This window comes from Mercenaria mercenaria, chromosome 1 (genome assembly GCF_021730395.1).
Source record: "Mercenaria mercenaria strain notata chromosome 1, MADL_Memer_1, whole genome shotgun sequence".
NCBI lineage: Eukaryota > Metazoa > Mollusca > Bivalvia > Venerida > Veneridae > Mercenaria > Mercenaria mercenaria.
The window spans coordinates 85,676,506-85,698,743 of NC_069361.1; the positions used below are offsets into that span (position 1 = coordinate 85,676,506).

At 34.1% G+C, this 22,238-nt stretch overlaps 1 protein-coding gene across 1 annotated transcript; it reads right to left on the minus strand.

Moving 5' to 3' along the window:
- Positions 1-897: 897 nt before the first annotated feature.
- On the minus strand, positions 898-21,683 carry LOC123531731 (papilin-like). The gene is made up of 8 exons (XM_045312953.2): positions 21,460-21,683; positions 18,541-18,684; positions 17,816-17,899; positions 7,205-7,291; positions 4,180-4,266; positions 3,784-3,921; positions 2,939-3,070; positions 898-2,608 (listed from the first exon to the last, which is right to left on the minus strand). The coding sequence occupies exons 1-8, from the start codon at positions 21,521-21,523 to the stop codon at positions 1,197-1,199; spliced, it is 2,148 nt and encodes a 715-aa protein (XP_045168888.2). The 5' UTR covers positions 21,524-21,683; the 3' UTR covers positions 898-1,196.
- Positions 21,684-22,238: the final 555 nt, after the last annotated feature.

Sequence of the window (22,238 nt, forward strand, 5' to 3'; positions counted from 1 at the left end):
AGCACGGAATGACACATTTTTTAATTCAGTAAATAACTCGTTCGGTATATCGCATGTTACCGTAGTGGGATCAATCCCGATTTCCTTCGCTTCGCGTAGGATCGATTCCCTGTCAATTTAAAGTTACAATTTGAAATAAAAACAACACTGTCCATATTTGTACTGATATACAAGACGTTGCGGTTCAGACAAGTTATGCGGACGCTTATAAGCAACAAGGAAAAACGTATTCTTCCAAAAAATCCGAAGTCAGTATATCGCATGTTACCGCATTTAATCCAAAATGTAACTTTAAACATTGACGTGAAAATAGCGGAATTTAGTGAAGTTATTATTATAAGATTGTCAAAAACAGAAAAAAATTCAGACGTTTTAAAGGTACATAAAGTAGAAGCTTTTTTTTTTTATCCACTGCACGAACTATTGATCAATATGTAATATTTTTGTATACGAGATTACATTCTACATGTTCAAAAATTCAGGACCGAGATCCAACATAAACAGTCAGGCTAAAACATACAGTCTCCTAAACACTGACGTCCTGTGACAGAGTATATACTAGTAGGAATGTGTACTTCATTGTATATAGTAAGAGATAGACAATGTGAAACCTATGGAAAAAGGGGGTACAACAAACAAATAACGAACACAGAAATTGTAAGTTGCACTAACAACACTGGAGTGTTCAACCCAGTTTATGGCACAGCAAACGTTACCTATTATCTCAGCCGTGTTCTAAAGTTAGAACAATCTAAAAAGTTGTGCAACGACCGAAGGAAGTAGCCCTTTCCTGTAATGTATTGTGGATTTGTATATCAGTGAAGAAATATACAAGACAAGTTCTATTGATATAGCTAGACAAAAAAAATGATTTGAAATGAAAAGAAATCAACTAACTGAATTCACTAGAATATTTATTCTCTTAAAGAAGCATTAAATAGTAAAATATGCATTTAAAAGTTTAAGGCGAACAGATGTTGTTAAAAATTTTAATAACATTTATTAACGCAAGAGGCATTGTTTTCAATATCAAATATATTATAATAGGAACAATAATAGTTTTATGTTATAAACAGAAATCGACATACATTTACGCACTTTAATTTCGTTACTTATAAATGACCCCCGTTTATGTACAATATATAATCTGCAAGGTTTAGAGTGAGGTTTAGAATCTTCAGTTTACAGTCCTATAGCTATTTACATGTTCTCTGGCACCCCTTGAGGGTACGGAAGTTATTTCCGTTCGAATCACATCCACCCCAAAAAAACTTCTGACATTTTCCGGAGGCAGTGTCATAAAAATATCTTCTTGTAGCAGCTTCACACGGTCCGGCTTTTACTGGAAGGGAACAGACAAAGTTTTTACAGACCTTCTTACATGATTTCCTGTTTTTAAAATTGTTTCCGTTTGGCTGACACCCACTCCATGAAAACCTTTTACATTTGTTTGATAGAGGATCGTAATAGAATCGCTTCTTTATTGCTTTTTCATCCCTATCGCTACATGACCCAACTTTCATTGGTTCGGAACAAACCGGACAGGGGAACGATCCGCACGAACCTTCACAATCTTCCCTGGTCATGAAACGGTTCATATTTCCACCACTACCCCCGTACCTAAACTTCTTACATATGCATTCAGAAGCGTCAAAATACCATCGGTCAAGTTTGTCATTGCGAGGCCCCTTCGCTGATGGAAGACTACAGACTGGGCACTGAATAGATCCACATCTAGCTTGACATTCCTGTAAGGTTTCGTATCTGTTATCGTTTCCTCCGCACCCACCATAGATAAACGATTCACACTGACATGTCTGTATATTAAAGAAGAAACGCTGGAAGGACGCTCTGCATGGTCCTGGAGACGGTGGTAAATTGCAGACAGGACATGTTGTATTTCCGCACGCCTTTTCACATAATTTGCTGCTCGCGAAATTGTTACTATTACCTCTACAACCACCGTAAATGAATTTCTTGCATTTACAGTCTAACGGATCGTAATGAAATCTTTTCACTAGTGCTTTGCAGGGACCAGTCTCCTTGGGCAATAGACAGTTAGGTTGTTCTGGTCTATCACAAGTGTTAAAGCCACGACACGCTTTTAAACAGCCTTCAGATGTCTGGAAATTGTTGCTATTTCCACCACAACCTCCCCAATTGAACCTTTCACACTGACACGTCTTGGTATTGTAAAAGTATCTTGGTATTATGGCTTCGCATGGACCAGCGTCAGCTGGCTTGTCGCAGAAAGCATTGCATTGATTACACCCACAATTCTTTGTACACCAGTCTTTTGTGAGAAAATTATTTGCGTTAGCACCACATCCACCGTAATTAAAGTTTTCACATTTGCAAGATGTTGTGTTATAGAACCACCTAGGCATCAGAGCTCTGCAAGGCCCTGATATCTTTGGAAGTTCACAAACAGGATAAGATTTCATTGGCATCTCGCATGATACTTCACAATGTTCGGGGCTAAGAAAATTGTTTTCATTAGGCTGACATCCACCCCAAATGAACGATTCACATTGACACGTAGCTGAATTGTAGAAGTATCGAGGAAATGCAGCTTTACAAGGACCAGATTTCTTGGGTTGTAGGCATGCTGAAATAGGACAAATAGTACAAAAGCTGTAGACTACCTAATAGTTTGATTTTAACAAATAGCTGTAAGCTGAGAATCAATATTTACAGCAATCTGTTTCTCCAGGACAATGACCTTATTAAGCTTTATATTTGAATTAAGCTTTCTATATAACAGCGAATATTTGTATGGGTCGCTTGAATATTTGTCTATTCTATTTAAATGTTGTATTTGATCATTTAATATTCTTAAATAACTGTTTAGAATATATCATTTACTTTAGTGCTAAATTTTCCTATACATGTATAATTTACAAAACAAAATCTGATCAATCAGTTTCAAAAGTATTACCTTGCAAAGGTTTCGGTTCAGGTACATCAATACAACAGCCTCCAGCGTCAGGAAAATTTCCCGTAAGTTTGCAGGTTTTGCCATCAGGGCAAGTAATACCAGCAATGCCTCCACAAAACTCATGGCATGTATCTGTTGAACAAAACCATATTAATTATTTTTACCTTTCTTGTACATTTTTCGGCAACATTCACCGACGGGTGTGTAAAACTCATCACTGTCAGTTTTGCACATAACACCGCTGACCAATCTAAACGATCACATGAAACGTTGATGAACATGTACGTTTAACAGTAACATTTTTATCCTTTCAGTATCAGCTTTAAAAAAGAAACTGACTACTTAATAACACGTATCATTGCATCTGTTTGATTTCTTTTCTGTCAAATCAAAAGTTGGACATTTTCGCATATAATCTAAAAGACCTGTTACAGTAAAATTTGATGCATAGGCAAAAACACATACAACGTGTTAGAAAACAATTATCAAAACATTTCCTGTCATGATTATCAGGTTCGTTTTTTTGTACCTGACATTAACAGTGAACATTATTTCAGTTTAAGAACATGAACAAGTTTTTAACATTAAACAAATGCATTCTCCATTTCTGCTTGTAAAAGTTTCTAATGTTCTACATTAGGCGTGTAGAAGTCGTAAGATCTGAGCCTTGAATATTGTACAAACTGAAAGATGGCCTCTTATGAAGCTACAACCTACGTTACTGCGCATAGTCTTGTATTGAGGTAAACATAATAAAAGCGTAATGATTTTCAAACCATGCGAATTCGTTTTGAACTGGTCAACTGAATGTAAAGAAGTATCAATGACTTAAATCAAAATTTTACCTGGTGCTGGGTCTTGACAAGTATGACCACAACCGTTGGAGCAGCATTTCTGATTTTCAGGGCATGTATGATCCCCTGAACACATCGCCGCACATATACCAAACATGCCCTTTGAGTCTGGACATTTCCCTGGTTTCTCTGTAAAGTCATCTTTATCAAATGTTGATCATTATTGATGATATAATGAAGATGAATTTGTAAAAGTCTATTGACTTAAATTATACAATTAATACCTCATTACTTATGGGTTAACAATATTTGTGTGCATCATGTGAGAAACTGACAAAAAGGCTGAGTTCTTTAGTTCTTTGAAAAAAACAAAACATACACACACTTCGTTAGTCATTTTTCAAATCGTTTCATCAATTCAATTTGACAGAACTAAAACAACTTTACCTGGTTTACAAACATCGCAACATTCTCCTTCAGGTTTGTAAACGCCATGTTCGCAAACAGGCCTAGCACACCTGACCAGGGAACAATCTTAAATAAAATAATAAAAACATATATTTAAAGACACTGAATTGATATAAAATAGAAAAGTGGAAAACCACAGGCCGCCAAATACGACATAAAAAAAAATATAAAAAAAGAGCTAATCTGATGACCTGGCTCGATATCGAAGAAGTGATTTAACAATTGTAAAAATATTTCCACAGATATTCAGACAAAGATGTTAAAAGGTCTTAACCAAAACAAATGTACCTGATATCGACGTAAGTCTTGACAAATGGCAATGTTTAACCATTATCAATGGTTTCAAAAAGGGCCCAATTGTCACATTAAGTTAACACTGCCTTAATATACGAAATAAAAAGAGTAAAAACAGTTGCTTCAAATTTTAAAAGCTAATTAGTTTGACAAATAATAATTACGATAAAATAATGGACTTGTTATTAAAACGAAACCTATTATAAGTTCCAAAAAAACGGCTAATACTTATTCAGTCCAAAATGTAAGATGGAAAGCAGTGTTGATGTTTACTTGTTGTCCCACAGATAGAACCTCATGTTACACTAAAAAGTTTATCATTAGCAATTCTGAAAGTCCATGCAAACATTCTTTACAAAACAATATCAACTGGTACCGTGTATCTTCCGATTTGTCTAAAGTTAACATTGAGGGCCTACTAAACTCACCACCCAAATACATGCTGAGTATTATGAGTACACGACCTACTCTTGCCAGTAAAGTGGTCAATGGTCAAAGGTAAACCTGCGGGATTAAGTTTCAAATTTAGTGACAGACTTTGTAAAAATAATGAACATGTTAAAAATTACTAGTTTCTTCAAAAGATGGCCAATTTGCAAAAAATTCTAATGAGTTTTGTCATATATGAACTTATAACTGGACTTCTATGGTAAAACAAGCTGTTGATCTTGTCAAGTTTAATCGAAAAGAAATTATGTCAAAATACGTACTTGTACATGAAAAACTATAACCATAGAATACTAATCATAAGAGTATAATTTCAGTTTTGCAAAATCCTTGAGGATTATACGACTTTTTCTATAAATGGCCATGGTGATTAAACAATGTGTTGAAAGTTTCAAAGCTTTATCCAAATGACTTTGTCAAAATGTGGACTGGTACGAAAAACTTAACCAAGGTGTGACGCCGACGCCGACGCCGACGCCGTGGTGAGTAGGATAGCTCTACTTATTCTTCGAATAGTCGAGCTAAAAATGCTAATAACTCTATCTGACCCTTTGGTTCGGATGAGCTAAGAAGTGATTTTAATCCTAAACTTGCTAAATTTCTATAGTGAATTTATCCGTCTTTCAATTTGGACAGTATCATTGACTGTTAAAGGGGTGCTTACCAAATACAAACTGACTGAGTAGCGAACAGTGCAGATCTTGGTCAGACTGCAGGGATGTGCAGGCCGATTGTGATCTACATTGGTTGCAAAGGCAGACTGAATTGTGTCCAGCATGCTAAGGGTTAAAGGCACGGACCCAATAATTATACGACAATAAAACAGAGAGGTTTTTAAGAAATCAGGAAATTATTGCTATATATTTCTTAAGAAGGCTTTGAAATTTAGTTTTTGACAGATAATAAATTACGGAGACGCATAAAAATTAGATGTTTTTACTGTGTTTTTTTTTTTCATTCAAAATTGAACGTAAACTGCCTCACTTATAAGAGAATTTCTTTTTTCCGAAACTTTATATTTAACGACCGTTAAGTATTTATTCCAGTCCGTAGTGTAATGGTCAAGACTGCAAGAAAATATTTATTGCCCGAGGTTGATTCCCGACTCGGGGTTGTCTTTTTTCGTTTCTTGATCTCGCATTTTCAAGTTAATTCAGAAACAAAAACTCATGTTCTAACTTCAATTTTAAAGATTGATCACTTTAGGCAATTCTGAAGTTCAGTGTATTTAATATTTTTTATGCACCCGAAGAGAGGCATATTAGTTTTCAACTGTCCGTCAGTCCGTTCGTTAGTTCGTTCGTTCGTTCGTTCGTTCGTCACAACGTTAACATTTTGCATGAAGGCACTTTACTCGCGAACCACTGCACCCAGGACCTTCAAACTTCACATGCTGATAGTACTTATTGAGTACACGACCCCTACTGACATTGGGGTCACCAGGTCAAAGGTCAAGGTCACCAGGTCAAAGGTCAAGACGCTGCGGGGGCATTTGTCACCATTTAGTGACAGCTCTTGTTTTTAAATAAATCAACCTGAAACACTGTTAAAATTACATAGGTTTTCTCAAAGAGACTTGGCTCCAGATTTTGGCTAAAAAATTTCCTTTAAAACTGAAGGTTTTGTCATATATGAACATTATAACATGAATGTTTATTTCTATTCTAAAAAATTCCACATGATGCTGTATGCATGATCTTGATCATGCAGTTTAATAAGGAAATAGAAGTTCATGTAAATAGTATTCTTTATATTTTCAGATGATATAGACTATCAAACCCAGTGCTTAGAAAGTATAAAATGCATAAGAGATATAATAATTTTACTTGAAGTTTTCATTTGCAACAATTTTGAAACTATAAACAACCACTTCTTTTTAAAATAAATTTGAACGATGTTGAATTATAACAACAACTTCTTTTTGTAATAGATTCAAGCTGTAACAATTCATTTACAGATCAAAATGATCCAGATACACATACATCAACTTATAGCACTATTGGATAACTGTACAGGGGCCAGGAATTTTACTCCTATTGTGATTAGGTTAATTGCTTCACATGTAAGCAGGAGCCCTAGTTGTTTCTACTAGGGAAACTGGGCAAAAAGAACATACTGATTAATGGTGAAACCGGTTGAGTATTTTAAGTCGTAATTTTACTCAGTTAAACTATGTAAAACCAAAAAGGCATTTTCATTTGGCCACTCAGTCATTTTCAAATAGCTTCATCAATTCAATTTGACAGAACTAAAACAACTTTACCTGGTTTACAAACATCGCAACATTCTCCTTTAGGTTTGTAAACGCCATGTTCGCAAACAGGCCTAGCACACCTGACCAGAGAACAATCTTGAAGAAATAATAAAAACATATATTTAAAGACGCTGAATTGATATAAAATAGAAAAGTGGAAAACTACAGGCCGCCAAATACGATATAAACAAAAATGTTACAGGCTCAGTAATATTGTACCTATTCCTGGAAAACACGTTACACTCACTGGATGCACATGCCATTAAAAGGCTCATGAAATTATATTTTTCAATCATTTTAGCAGAGATTTAACAGGTCACCATTAAAATGCACCTCTTACTTTTTACTATTTAATGGCACTTTCATGACCATAGCTTTAATGCCATATATTAAAAAGCCATGAAATAAGTACATTAAAACCCTGGTAAAATATACCTTGTTAAAATGACTTCGAGGGCCATGAAAAGCTGCTAAAAATAAACTCCTTAAAACTCCATGAAAATTTCTTAATTGGCATTACATTAATGAGCCATTAAAAAAAGTACCCCATAATTTCACATTAATTAGTAAAAACTAAGAGGGCCGTTAATTTTTTAATACTCTATTAATGGCTGTTAATTATTAAGAATTAGTTAATGGTCTCATTAAATATATCAGATTCAATTTTAATTAGTTTGTTATATTGTAATGGTAAATCAAATTAAGGGCCATGAAAATTTACCACCAGAATTAGACATCATTAAGATAATCAACCTTATATTGAGAATTGCCTTACAGATTTAAACTACGTATTACTACACATGTAATAGTATCTATACATATGTACTGTTTTGTAAAATGCTAGAAGAATATTTTATTCTTTTTTTCTCATTACTTTGTTACGTAAACACATGTAACAGCCTTGTTACAAACATTTCTCATATTGTATCCTCATTCTGTCGTATGTTTATATGAAATGAGAAAAGAAATGGATATTGTATTGTATTCAGTTGTATTGAGAAGGGTTTACAGGTACGGGTTTAAAGGTTTTACTATTAAGATCAAGTGACCATGTGGGTAGTTTTAACTAACCAACATTTTTATATTAACAAACATTCTGACCAAGTTTTATTGGTACAGACATTAGGCGTCATGTGTATTCAAAAAGCCACTATTCAAAAAGCCACTATTGATGATAATGTCAGCACACAATGGGCGATCACAATTTAGCTCTTCTTCAGTACTTTGTGCTCAGATGCATGCACTTAAACAGCTAAGAGCAAATGTTTGAGGGATTGCATCACAAGTAGCTCCCCCAAATCAAGCGTACCACACCCTTTGATTCATTGAAACGAAGAAGCCATTGGTCTGCCCATGCCCAAAGTGAATTTAAATCAGACTGTAAATCTTCACAATCATATGTATTTTTCACTTCTCTATAAACCTTAGTTTCTACTCGAGGATTGGAAAATTTGAAAATCTAAACTGGTCTAAACACAACTCATAATGTAAATTCCTTACCCCACCCACTTTCGTATACAAATGCTAATTATTTGGACAGGAAAAACAGAAAACAGAAAAGTGGAATGCATCAGTACGTATTTACCCTTACCAAAATAATGTAGATTGATGTTATCAAATTAATTAGTATGTTTTCATCCGACTTTCATTGAAATAAATCCGATTTTTCGTAGGAACACAATTTGGCAAACATTTGAAGAAAATGACGTAACTGCATCAAGGGGAAATAACGTTAATGCAACTAATAAGCATTCAATGGGGCGAGCGCAAGCCAAAAACAAAAACAAAAGTTTTTTGTGCTTCTGAAAATATACGAATCACATTTTACAGAATGTAGGATTTAATGGGCATCACATTGCTGTTAAGGGCCATTAATTTTACTCTTAAATGAAATCGTACAGAACCTAAACATTTAATGGGCATTAAATCAAAGTTAAGGGCCATGAATAATCCTGTTAAATTCAAACTATACAGAATTTCATTATTTTTTCAAAGCCAATAACTTTTTTAGCTACCAAACCAAATTTTTAACGGCATGATTCATGGTCAAAAATGGGTGTTTTAATGGTATTTTAACATGTAACCCATTAATATTGTGAAACCTGTTAAATAAAGTGATACCAGAATTAATGGGGTTAATTAACGGTTTTTCCTATTTTAATGGATATTTTACAGGGGGGTTTTAAAACATGTTTAATGGTAGGTGCCTCCAGTAGTGACTGTTAGTGGAAATGCAAGCTACCGAAACAAGAATGTTGTAGGCTCGGTTTCATTGTATCTAATCATGGAAAACATGTTTCTGCAAGCTACCGTTCACACCTGAGCAGAACTCAACATTTACACACGTTATAAGTACCAGAACATAATTTAGAGACATCCGCACACGTGTTCTTCATACGGCGGTGCACACAGAAGAAGGGTTGACCAGAACTCAAATTTTCACATGTGATAAATACCAGAATATAATTTAGAGACATTCGCAGACGTATTCTTTATACAGCGGTGCACACGGAAGAAGGGTTGATCAGAACTAAAAAATTACACGCGTTATAAGTACCAGAATATAATTTAGAGACATTCGCAGACGTATTATTCATATGACAGTGCACATGGAACCTTCAAAACATTCTTTCAGAGAAATTCATACAAATGATTTCAAGTTATTACACCTCCTGTAAAATAATTGACCAGCACATGAAGACAGTCATTAAAACAAGCGGATTGGGAAGCAAGTTTTAAAATCGGTCCAGTTTACATATTTACTCGGAATATCTGTTTTCTAGGTATTATTGATATTATAAATAAACGGAGCAATTTGACCGTGTGTCCAAATAATAAATTGGTATTCGCAATCTGTAAAAAAAAAAAATAAAAAAAATCATGATTATACAAATAAAAATTTACAAGTTGACATATGTTCAAAAACAGAGAATACAAGACCATATAAATTGTTGCCAACATGTATAATTGAAATGGACGAGAGTATTTACTGCTAGCGAAATAATAGATATTTGAACACTCGCTAAATCCTAATAAACTTTTCTTGGAACTGAAATCGATTAGGCTGTTAAGCGTATGCAACAAAATTGAATTTATATTGCGATCGATTAAAAATTGTAGGATATCAATAAATTTAAGGCCGATTATGATATATTCTTTAATTGTTTTTAGGTTATTTTTAAAGTAATTGCTGGGATGTACAAGGGTATTATGTTTGGAATTGAGATCAGGTTAGTTTTTAGATTTAGAATAGAGGCCAGACATTTTTTACTACTTTTCGTTTTCGCACGTCAAGTTCCGCCCTCAAACATCAATCGAAAATGATGCCTTCTTCCATGCAAGTAGCACGACACATCTAATTATTATCACCGACATAAGAAGGAAAAGAATTGAGTAGGAATACAGCCATCCACAATCAAGAAAACAGTTTCTCCCAAACGAACTTTACAATGGTGTATGTGTAAATGTTAAATGGTTGGATTTTACAAACAAATAAATCATATAGAAACAATAAAAGTTAAGGCTTAGCATTACGTTTTGAGAAACAAAATCAAACAACACCAAATCATAGAAAGAAAGAGTTGTTTTATATGATAATTGAACACCATGTAAAACATGTATATAACTTTACAAAACAAGTTTCAGTATACTGATATAAACATTACATTTCGGAAAAGGACTGCCTAAAGAGACCCCACTTCTGGACAGTCAAACGCCTTTAAAAACTCACCATTTTCAAAGAACTTTATATATTCATTTTGATGCATTTGCAATAGCGTGCGAGTGGTGAAATTTCACATAACAAGGTGGAACACAGTTTTCAACAATTGTTTATCTTTATTTCTTTACAAATGGCATTCATTTTCAAAGGGAGACAACTTTTTCCGAATATTTCAAGTTAAATGAATGCCATTTGTATAGAAATAAAGATAAATAATTGCTGAAAACTGTGCTCCACCTTGTTATGTGAAATTTCACCACTCGCACGCTATTGCAAATGCATCAAAAGGAACATATTCAACAGTTCTTTGAAAATAGTGAGTTTTTAAAGGTGTTTGACTGTCCGGTAGTGGGACCCCTTTAGGCAGTCCTTTTCCGAAATGCAATGTTTATATCAGTAAACTGAAACTTGTTTTGTAAAGTAATATACATGTTTTACAGTGCAGACGTCTTAGTTAGATGGGAGACACTCAAGAGCATCTCAGAAATGTCCAGTGCCTTGACTGGGATTCAAACCCCGGACCTCTTAATTGACAGTCAAGCATGTTACTATTAGCCCACCGACCTATTTAATCACATTCTTTTTGCCATTAAATAAAATGTAATTTAAGTTTTCCAGCCAGGGGAATCACGTAATGTTAACAAAATACACGGAATATAAACCAAAGAATTTTCTCTTGAAAGTGGATCCCTCGGAAGCATCCAGAACAAGGCAAACAATGAAAATTGATTGAGTCTGTTCATGAGCAGTAATGGAAAATGCAACACTGCCCACGCCCGCTAACACCAGCTTAAGCAGTATTCATTCTTCAAATCTAAATGAGTTGAAATCAATGAGAATATAACAACACTGAGATGAATACATGCATTAATTCAATGCAGAAAATTAAGCACATTTGTGCTTTAAAAACTGCCTACACTAGAATAGAACTGAACTGAATTACTTATTTCCGTCAATCGCTGGAAAATTATTCACTATATGTATGTAAATCCTACTAAATAACATAATATCACAAGTTAAAACATAGCAAAAGTTCCTTCTAGGGCATATCTATATAAATGTATAATGATCATCTGGTGAATCTTTGGTTGCAACGTCTGTTTTAGGTATTGGTCATCAGTGTGTGGAACCCTAGAATTGGCCGCAATGACAAGAATGACATTCCGTATCACCCGATTTTAAAAAGCGCCCCTGGGGCGTTAAATTGCACCAAGGAGGCGTTTATTTCTGCACCAAAATAAAAAAAAACTATGATTTTGAAAAAGATCTATGTTGTTTTCTATGGCCTGAAAAAAATTAAGTCCGCTTTTTCCACAGTATTTACGCTAACATAAGTTGTTGAATCCAATTCTTCACCACTTACGGCAATTAAGAATTACTGGCTATACATACTGACCCGATTTAAACTCAGTTCAAAAATGTCCATATGTTTCTTCTAACATGTAAAGGAAGAGTTTGATATTAATCGGTTACTTTTTCCCAGACTTCATAGAAGTAAAATGTTCACCCCTTCAAAGCTGGTAAGTCATTTTGTGCTAGATATATAGTGAGATCCTAATGCACTAGTGATTTGATGCGCTAACAGTCTATGACCCCGCACACAACAAACTTAGTGGTCATTGATAAAGTAATTCATAGCTGTAATTTAGTAGTATCTGTCCTCAATCTCGTGAATCTGACATCTGGGCAATTGATTCGTGAACTTTTTGCAAACAATGAGAGGGTCGCAATGGGGTTTGATTTCACATATTGAATATGCATCCGAAGGTAACGACGTATTTTAACCTTTTAACAAATGGAATGTTTGGCCTGTTTAAATATCTCCGCTTTTCCATCCTCGGGTTAAGTAATGTGTAATCCGCATAGCGCATTTAGCCAGAGAGTCGCCTCAATTTGGAAAGTAAATCTTAACGTTAGAGGTTATTTCAAGTCACGGAGTTTGACTGGTTAGCTTGTAATGACAACAGCATTCAAGTTCAGTTGCTAAGTCAAGTGTGACTTACCGAATCAAACTGTTTCTTCTCAAGAGAAGGAACAATAACATAACAATATCATATTTATATATATATTACATTTTAAATTATTTAAATTTCTCCTGAACATTGATATTAATTGTGAAACCGGTTGAGAATTTTAAATTGTAATTTTACTCAATTAAACTGTGTAATACCGAAAAGGCATTTCCTTCAATTTTTTTCTCTCGCTATATTAACCTAATTGTTCAGCAACAATACATTTTGGATATTAGACCTTGAGCTGACAATAAACCCCCATTCCCCCTCTAGGGGTATTTCTTAAATATTTTGTTTAAACAGATATGTAACATGTACACATTCCATAAATATGTATTATATATTTTAAAACATATAAATATATAACACAAATTAAAAATATATGTAAAAAGATACTAATTAAATAAATTACATATAGTTTTCTTCAAACTGAATTTACAATCAAGATAACCAAAAAAATCATTTTTTCATGTGAAATGAAACTGATTTCATTGAGTGGAAAATGAAATGAAATAAATGAAATGAAATAAATGAAATGATATAAATAAATAAATAAATAAATAAATAAATAAATGTGTGAAATGGTTTGCAGAGAGTGAGTGCTCAAACTTGCTTCATATATACGGCACCTTCGAATTATTCCATCAATGATAATGCTACAGTCCAGCATATGTTAAAAACGTCAGTAGATGCAAGAAATGAAGTTTGCCTGAAATATACTATAGTGACATGTGACTCGGCTGTTGCTAAGAAGGCATATTCTTTGGTTCTGCAGTCTAGAGATGGACTTGGTAATAATTGTTAGAATGGGTGTCTTCACACAATCTGCTCTATATTTGGTCCTGTATGAAAATTAATGAAGGGCAATGGTCTTGCAGAACTTGTAATAGAATCATGAGTTTGTTCTAGTGGTTCACTTGATAAAGTATTACCAGGTAAACGCCACAACCATACCCTTAATGTACACAGGACTGTAATAGAAGCTCTTGAGCGTTTGCTTCTATGCAAGTTTGAAGAGGACAGAACCACGCAAGGAAAGCATTTCAGAAGACACTAGTATTACAGAAACGGACTGAAAGTCCATGCAAAGAAAAGGTGTTTGAAATAATAACTCTCCTGAAGAGTATTTAAACAGACATGAGCAGTTCAAATCAGAAATCAGAAAGGGTGAAAGTGGTAAAACTGCTCAATTTTGGTTAATGTATGTAGATGCAGAAGAACTAATCCGAAATAATGATTTTAGTGCATCTAGGACTTTTGTACCGGCATTGAGAAATGCTGCAGCTATTATTACAGAGCAGACAATTAACAGACATGCAAAGTCGGAGATTGGCATACTTGGTTTCAGTAGACACTATGCTGCATATTTCCACTGGTGCATGACCCGTCAATACAGAGCCAGGTATGTTGAAGCAACACTTCAGAATGCAGACATACATAGAGAAGACATGTCCAACCACAAAGAAGTATGACCTGCTCAGATAGGCATGAGTGAAGAAGAAGTTATTAACTTTATTAAGTTATTAATAATAGGGTTATGATGGTATAGAAGCATTAACGAACCCATTCCAGGCTGAAAAAAACAAACAAAGATGAAATTTACTGTGTGTCGTCTGGTATTCCTGCGAAGGCAGAAGTCGCTCGTGACCTTAAGGCAACTGAAATAGGTGAAAAGACAATGGGTGGATTATCAAAAGAAGATTGATTGAAAAATCAGTTCCTTTCCAAGACCACATTAAGAGAAGAAAGCTTAAAACATTTGTCAAAGCTGAAGTTAAAAGGAAAGTAACAAATTCTCAAAACAAAATACTACAGATGAGAGCAGACCGTAACGTGTATGAACAGTTGGTACTTTTGGTTGTTCAGCACAACATAGATCTAGAATTGACACTTTTTTCATCTAGGACCTGTCACCTGACCGTTATAGCTTCTGAGACTGGAATGCCAATGAAAACAGACAAGTGAAAACTACTTCACTATGTAGAGGCAGCAGCCGTCCAAAACAAGATGACATTGTTTTGTTGATTGACAGTAACGCCTTGCTGCAAAGCTTAGTAACGATCCCTACAACATTTCAAGACGTTGCCGAAGCTGTGTTCAGTCATGCACCTAAGACAGCTCGTGTCGATTTTGTAACTGATACTTACAGTCCCCAGTCGATCAAATCATATCAGCGTGGAAGACGTGGGAATGCTCCAAAATACTTACTTGTCAGGAGTGAAAACCAAAGTACCTCGTGACTAAAAAGCATTCATGTCAAATAGTGAAAACAAAACACAGTTGATCAATCTAATTTTTTTGAACAATGAAAATGTGATTCCTATGCACCAAAGATGAAAAGAGTACAACTGTATTTTGTCAATGGTGAAAAGTATTGTTTACTCACAAGAGAAGATGGGAACAAAGTTCAAGCTCGACCTTATATACCACTGTTTCCATACAAAGAAAGAGACAGACACAAGAATAATATTCATTGCATATATATCACTACTACTAGCTCTACAAGAAAGGCGAAAATTAAAGTTAGATCACCAGATACAGACGCGTTTGTGTTGTTGGTGATATCTTCAAAAAACACGAAATACTGTTTTATTTTACACTGGAACTGGCAATAAGAGATGCCATTTAAATGCTCACAACATATTTATAAGCAGAGGAGAAAGAATCTGCTCAATTTTGCCTACAATACACTGTGTCTGACTGGTTGAAACAACCAGTGCTTTTGTTTGCACAGGGAAAAGAAACAGCGCTCAAATTAGTAGAGAAAAACCAGGTGTATGTTGCAACATTAGCACAAGTAGTTCATACACATCGCTGATCTGATGACCTCTTTAACGGCATCGAAAATATTGTCTGTGCAATCTATGGATTAAAGAATACAATAACATCAACAAACTTATATATGACATGTTTCTTGCAAAGTATCAAGTACGTGCTGGAAATGTCCCGAGTATATATAATGGTGTGGGCATGAGTCTTTTTCCACTTTGCCAATTGTCATTTAAAATGCACATAACACGTGTGAACTATCAATTTACCCAATTCTACCAAAAATATATGAAAGTTGATAGAAATATGGACCAGAAAGTTTGTTGGAATATGACTGGTGTTCCGATAATATAGTACTTAAAGAACTAGCTGAAATTATTTGTGACAGATCAGCACATGTGACTCTGATGACTTTTATGATGACTATGAAGAAGTAGAGATCACCAATATAATTGACACCATATATGAACGACTTAGGTGACTGAACCCCGCAACTTAATTGTTTCTCAATTTTGATTTATGTGAATTTTTTTGGTTAAACAGAGAAGCGGTTGTAAGCGTGTATTTTTCAGTTACACATTCAGAAACGTATCGTAACGTAGGTTACAATGTCAGTGCTGTGCATTTTTATATCAAACTAGTTCAAACTTGATAAGATACTCGCATTATCTAAGTCTGAACATCATTATAAGGATTACATAAACAATCTATTGACTGAGAAATGAAAATTTTATATCATGAATTTTAGTAACGTATATAATAATGGTAACGTACTTGTTCTTAAAACTGTTGAACGATAAATTCTTAAATGCTAATGTAATGTGTATCTGAAAATACAATACTTTAGACATATCTGATATTTTCTGACAATTAAACCTATTGAATTAATTGATACGAGTATTTTTATAAAACATAATGGTAACGTAAATTACAAAATGGATTGGTCGATTTAGAGAACAAAACTAAGCGGGAACATTGACAACAGCATAATCTGCATATTACTAAACCCATTTGCTAATGATTTTGTTTTTTTCTACCATATAAATCACCACATTCCAGTTTTATCATTTACTAAATACTTGTTAAGGTAACGTAAATAACAGGCTGTAACTCATAGAGAACCCGCTTGCCAGATGGCAGAATTCAGAAATATGATCTACATACAAGGGGCTTCAAAAATAATGAGGTCTACAAAAATCCCTAGAGTGGGGTGGGGGGAGGGTTGCACTTTCCAGCTCTATGCCTAAAAACTGTATTTCTGTAATTACTCATTACACAGAAGGATGAAAACAAAATTTGCTTTACAGACATTGTCATTCATAAAACACAGTGTAGAAAGTTCTCTCTTGGGTGGCAGGTTCTTCTCTCTGACCAACAGCCGATACGCATTATCGTTAAAGTATGATCATAGAAAGCAATAAACTAAACGTTAACGCAAAGTTGCGATATTATCTTTTTAACTATCGGATCGAATATATTGCTTTTGGTATGGAATCCTTATTGCATCTTAAGCCCGCCCGCTTAGCTCAGTAGGGAGATCGTTGGTCTACGGATCGTGGGGTCGTGAGTTCGAAGTAGGCAGCTAATTGCGGAGACCAGGTTTGTACTGGTACAGAATCCAGGAACATTGGTTAGGTTAACTGCCAGCCATTACTAAATGAAATACTGTTGACAAACGGCGTTAAACCAAAAACAAACAAACTCACTATGACTGACATAAACAAGACGTAAAAAACACAGATAAAAGCATTTTAAATGAAAAAGTATAAACAACCTTCAATTTAGGTGTTAACTCCAAGTGCTTCAGTATAGAAAGTCCGTTATTTTGAGATTATTTATTTGCATCGGATTATGTTATTTAAAGACATGCACAAAAAGATTGCAGAACAATAAACGAGAAGTTGAATTAAACAAACGCTACAAAAGTAAAAAAAAAATGATGTAAGTTTGTGAATATAAAAACGAATCTTATAGATGAGTAATTTGAACACCATTATGACTGTGGCAATAGACTGCAGTGTTTAAACGAGTGAATTTATCAAATCCAAATAATTGTTTATTTTTAACTTTATTTAACATTCGTTTAAACGAAACAATCAAGGGATGGTGTAAAGATACCTGGTCCGCACACTGGGCAACATTTTCTGAATGGTGTGTGAGATACATCGCAGTCAGGTTTTACGCATGATACCGTTGAACAGTCTGAAGGATCAGATAAAACATTCATAAGATGCAATTAAGCCACTTAAAAGAGATCTACATATTTTGAGCATGTTTATCTCATTTATCCTTGGATATACTTGTTATATATTTACACTCTTTCTTGTTAGACACAAAAGTAGGATATGCTCATACATGTAACTTAAACAGCAAATGTACATGTAACAATGCAGACTTTAAAGCCGTTAAATTGTAGAAACATCTGTTTTAACAATCGGTAGTATTCTGCCTTTAAACTTGTAAAATTTAGTCACTGAACCAGTCGGAAAAAAGTCAGTTGTTTTTTAACATTAGGAACAACAATATTTTGCACAATATTCAACATTTTGTGCAGCTATAGTCATTTGTTGAGGCGAATAGGGTGTCTGTGAAGCCGACTGACACGTAAATTCTTGTTGTGAAATCTTAATATTTTATACATAAAATATAATGTTTGCTTAAATAGCTGTCATGGCGCATAAGCATTTCTTTCTCATTATCTTTTATGGTTCTGGTTCATTTTAGAACTTAATGTAGAGCGCAACATGTTCAATTGCAACTGTTAACCTAGACATCGTTTAAGTTTCATGTAACTAGATCAGGAAGACAAATCAACAATATTGATATAAGAATAATGCTCTAACCTGGTAATGGTATTTGACATGTATGACCACATCCGTTAGAGCAGCATTTCAGGTAGCCAGTACAGTTACTGTCACTGGAACACATCTCAACACATATACCAATCATGCCCGCCGCGTCAGGACATGTTCCTGGTTTTGGATTCCCTGAAATATTTTAAAACAATATTTTTGTCAAATGTCGAGATGAATCATAAGTGTTAAAAAACCTTCATGAAAAGTGATAGAAAGCAAAGGAAGAAAATTAATATAAACCAACGTTTTGAGTGTAAGAAAGGGACAGTAAAAGAAGTTTGCTCTACAAATTAGAAACAGTATTTTTCTCGTTTGAAACGTTCAATATTATTCTGATGTTCATGTCATGTTGAAGACGACATCAACTTAATAAATCAGTAAGTAAAATATAGTACTGAATTAAGTATTATTTCCAATATATGTCTAGTACCAATAAATAAGTATCACTTTATAAAATATCAGACTGGCCACTAGACTGATAATAAATATATTTCTAGATTTTTCCCCTTCTTGACCAATTCAATTTCATAGAGACAAAAGCCGGTCTATTTTAGAGATTTTCACAGAGGAATGATGTTGAAATCATTGTGATATTGGACAGAGGACATAGACTGGCTCAGTTCACTACATTCGAACATAAAAAATGTAAAAAAGATATATCATAGTCTAGGAGCTAGTCTAGTAAAATATTATCAACTTTTGTGCTCTAATATTTCATTCAGAATATTGTAAAACAACCCGTGAACAATTATATTTTATCCATAGTCATGTAATTTGTTAACTTGTGTCAATATGTTTTATAAAATATGAAACAAAATGCTAATTATAGCTTTATACACTCTTTTTCGTGGATTTACATTTGTCCCTCAAGTCTCGCAATATCTCCTCAGCAGAACTTGTTAAAATCTTAAAACCTACCTATCTACATCTACATTTATGGAAGTGTATCCCATGTCCAAATATTGACTAGCGTCGTAAAATTGCTTAATTCTGCAGACAATACCACTATCATATATGTAGTTGTGGGATTCAAGTTTTACTCATTTTGAGAATTTTTATTTTAGGTTACCGTGTTGTTATCGTTGTTGCGTTTTATAACAGCAAAACAATCATTGAATTCATTAAGTAGTGTATCTAATTGTCATTGAACTCTGTCAGATTTGAGAAAAAAATGAACAGAATAATTAAACGTTGTTAAATACATATTGATTTCGATTTATACATACAGAGTCGCAGTGAATTTGAGACAGTGTCATCGTTAAAATCATGCACATTCTCGAGATTAAAGAAAACTATCTTTAAAACCTAAATTGGAGCGCGATGTATGACCAATTTGGATGACTCTGTAATTATTATTTATTTTCTCATATGGTTTTAAGTATAATGTCTAGTATGATTTTTATTGTAAAATACGATGTGTATTTATGACCGTTTAAAAGATTAATTCTTCATTCACCTTTTATACAATTAATAAGCTAATTTAATTCGCACAGAATATTTCAGAAAAATCGTTTCAATGTCACACTTTAACGTTTGCACATGTAACAAGAACATCGCCTGCAGGTCCCATCGCTTGTCTGCAAGTGCTGGACAATATGTAAGAAAAGTGTTATAGTTCAGATTTTTGTAAGTACGAAAAGGGCCATAATTCTGACAAAATGCAGGTTAGAGTTATGGTTCTTGTTTACTTACTTATCTAATAATGATAAAGAAGTGTACAAAGTTTCAAAGCTGTAGCTCTTATAGTTTTTGGAGAAAAGTGGACCTAATCAAAAATTTTAGCCAAGAAATTCAAATTTTCTAAGTACAAAAGGGACGATAATTCTGATAAAGTGCATATCAGAGTTATGTTACTTGGCCTACAATTACTTTATGATGATACACAAGTGTGCAAAGTTTTAAAGCTGAGTCTCATATAGTTTTTGAGGAAAGGTTGACCTAAACAAAAATGTTAACCAACGCCGACGCCGACACAAGCGCCGACGATCAAGTGACGGCAATACCACGATTTTTTTCAAAACTCGGACGAGCTAAAAAGGTTAAAACCGAAAACAAACAAAAACATAAATTATAGAATAAATAAAAATATATAGATGACCAATCGAGATAAAAAAAAATATTGCTCTCAAACTTGCGGCACTCGAAACGACCATGTAATTGTTTATTACTAACTTGTAGACGCGCGGGGTTGCAAGAACAAATATTTTTGACTCGGAGTTTCATCAAGGTATTGATGAAATTCTATAGGTCCTAAAACTGCAATTGTAGGTTCTCCTAGAAAGACAGAGTATTGTATTACTCGGATGATTTCCCCGCTCTGCAATATTTTTTATTTGAGTGAAAAAGTAGGGTTTCCTCGTAACCTGATCTGTACGTTTTCCATCGTGGCCGTAACACAATGAGCCGTCCGCCTATGGCCGCCAGTAAAAATCAGACAGGTTCTATCAGGTATACTAAAGTCTTCCTGGCAGCACAGACGGTACACATATTTGTTCGTGCGTTTTTTCAGACCTCGATGTGTTACTAACATAACATTTTAATAATTAATTAAATTCTGAAAGGGTCAAGATATTGCCGTGCAGCAAAACGTTAACACTTGCAGATTTGCAACAATAACAATAGAACTGGTAAAAGAATTAAGCTAAAAGTAATCATTTCGTTTGTTTAAGGTAACAGTGTTTAGAAGGTTTCAAGAAATGTTGACTTTTGCATGTCTTGGCCTGGAAAATCGTTCTAATTTTTATTTATCCTCTTCTTCGTGTATGGTTTTAATGAATCTTGCTTTCATTAAAAGCTTCCTCTTATTCAATAACCGTTTTCGTTTTAATTTTTTGAATCGAGGCCATCTATTTTGAATTATTTGTAAATGTTATTTGGAATATAAACGGTGCAATAACGAACACTTACCCATGTCATGCCCTTTTGACAGTGGAATAATCAGTATGAAGATAAAGCCAAACAAAGACACCATAATTCTAGTTCGAACAAATTTCTTTAAACAAGCAAAATCGCGTACAAGTGAAAAGAATACCGAACTATTTTTATTTTCACACTTATTAAGTCTTATTGTGGTTATACGGGCAGCTGTTGTCGACTTTCACGTTTAATTAACTTAACTCCAATGTGTTGTACGGGATTATCATGTTGGAAAAGAACTTTATAGCTAGTTACTGTTACATCTTGATCGATTATTTACCCAATCTGTTTTTCGGCGAACGCCGTCTAAATTCGTTTTCGTTACCCATGCCACGTGACTTCAGTTTGCAAATCAAACTACTTGATAACGCATTATAGATAATTTATCAAAATGGAAGATATATGCAACACTCTGCCGGATTGGACGAGAGTGTCAATTTCTCTCACTCTGTTGATTGTGCTACGCTGAGTGAAATGTAGACAAAGCGTTTATCCTAAACGACGCTGTTCACAGTTTTAAAGCTAACTTTGGCTCAGTATATTTAGCAAGAATATTGATACATCTCAAAATGATAAGTAAGTTTAATAAATATGATAAAAACCTGTTCAAATACCAACATATATCAAATTAAAGAAAGAGCTGAATACTGTCTGCGTATCACATGAATAAGGGTGTGAAAAGAGTGTTTTATGTAGAGAAGTGTTTTTTAAAAGATTTTCCTTGTTACAATTGTCGTCTGTATATGAAAAGGTTTCTTGCTTTTGTGACT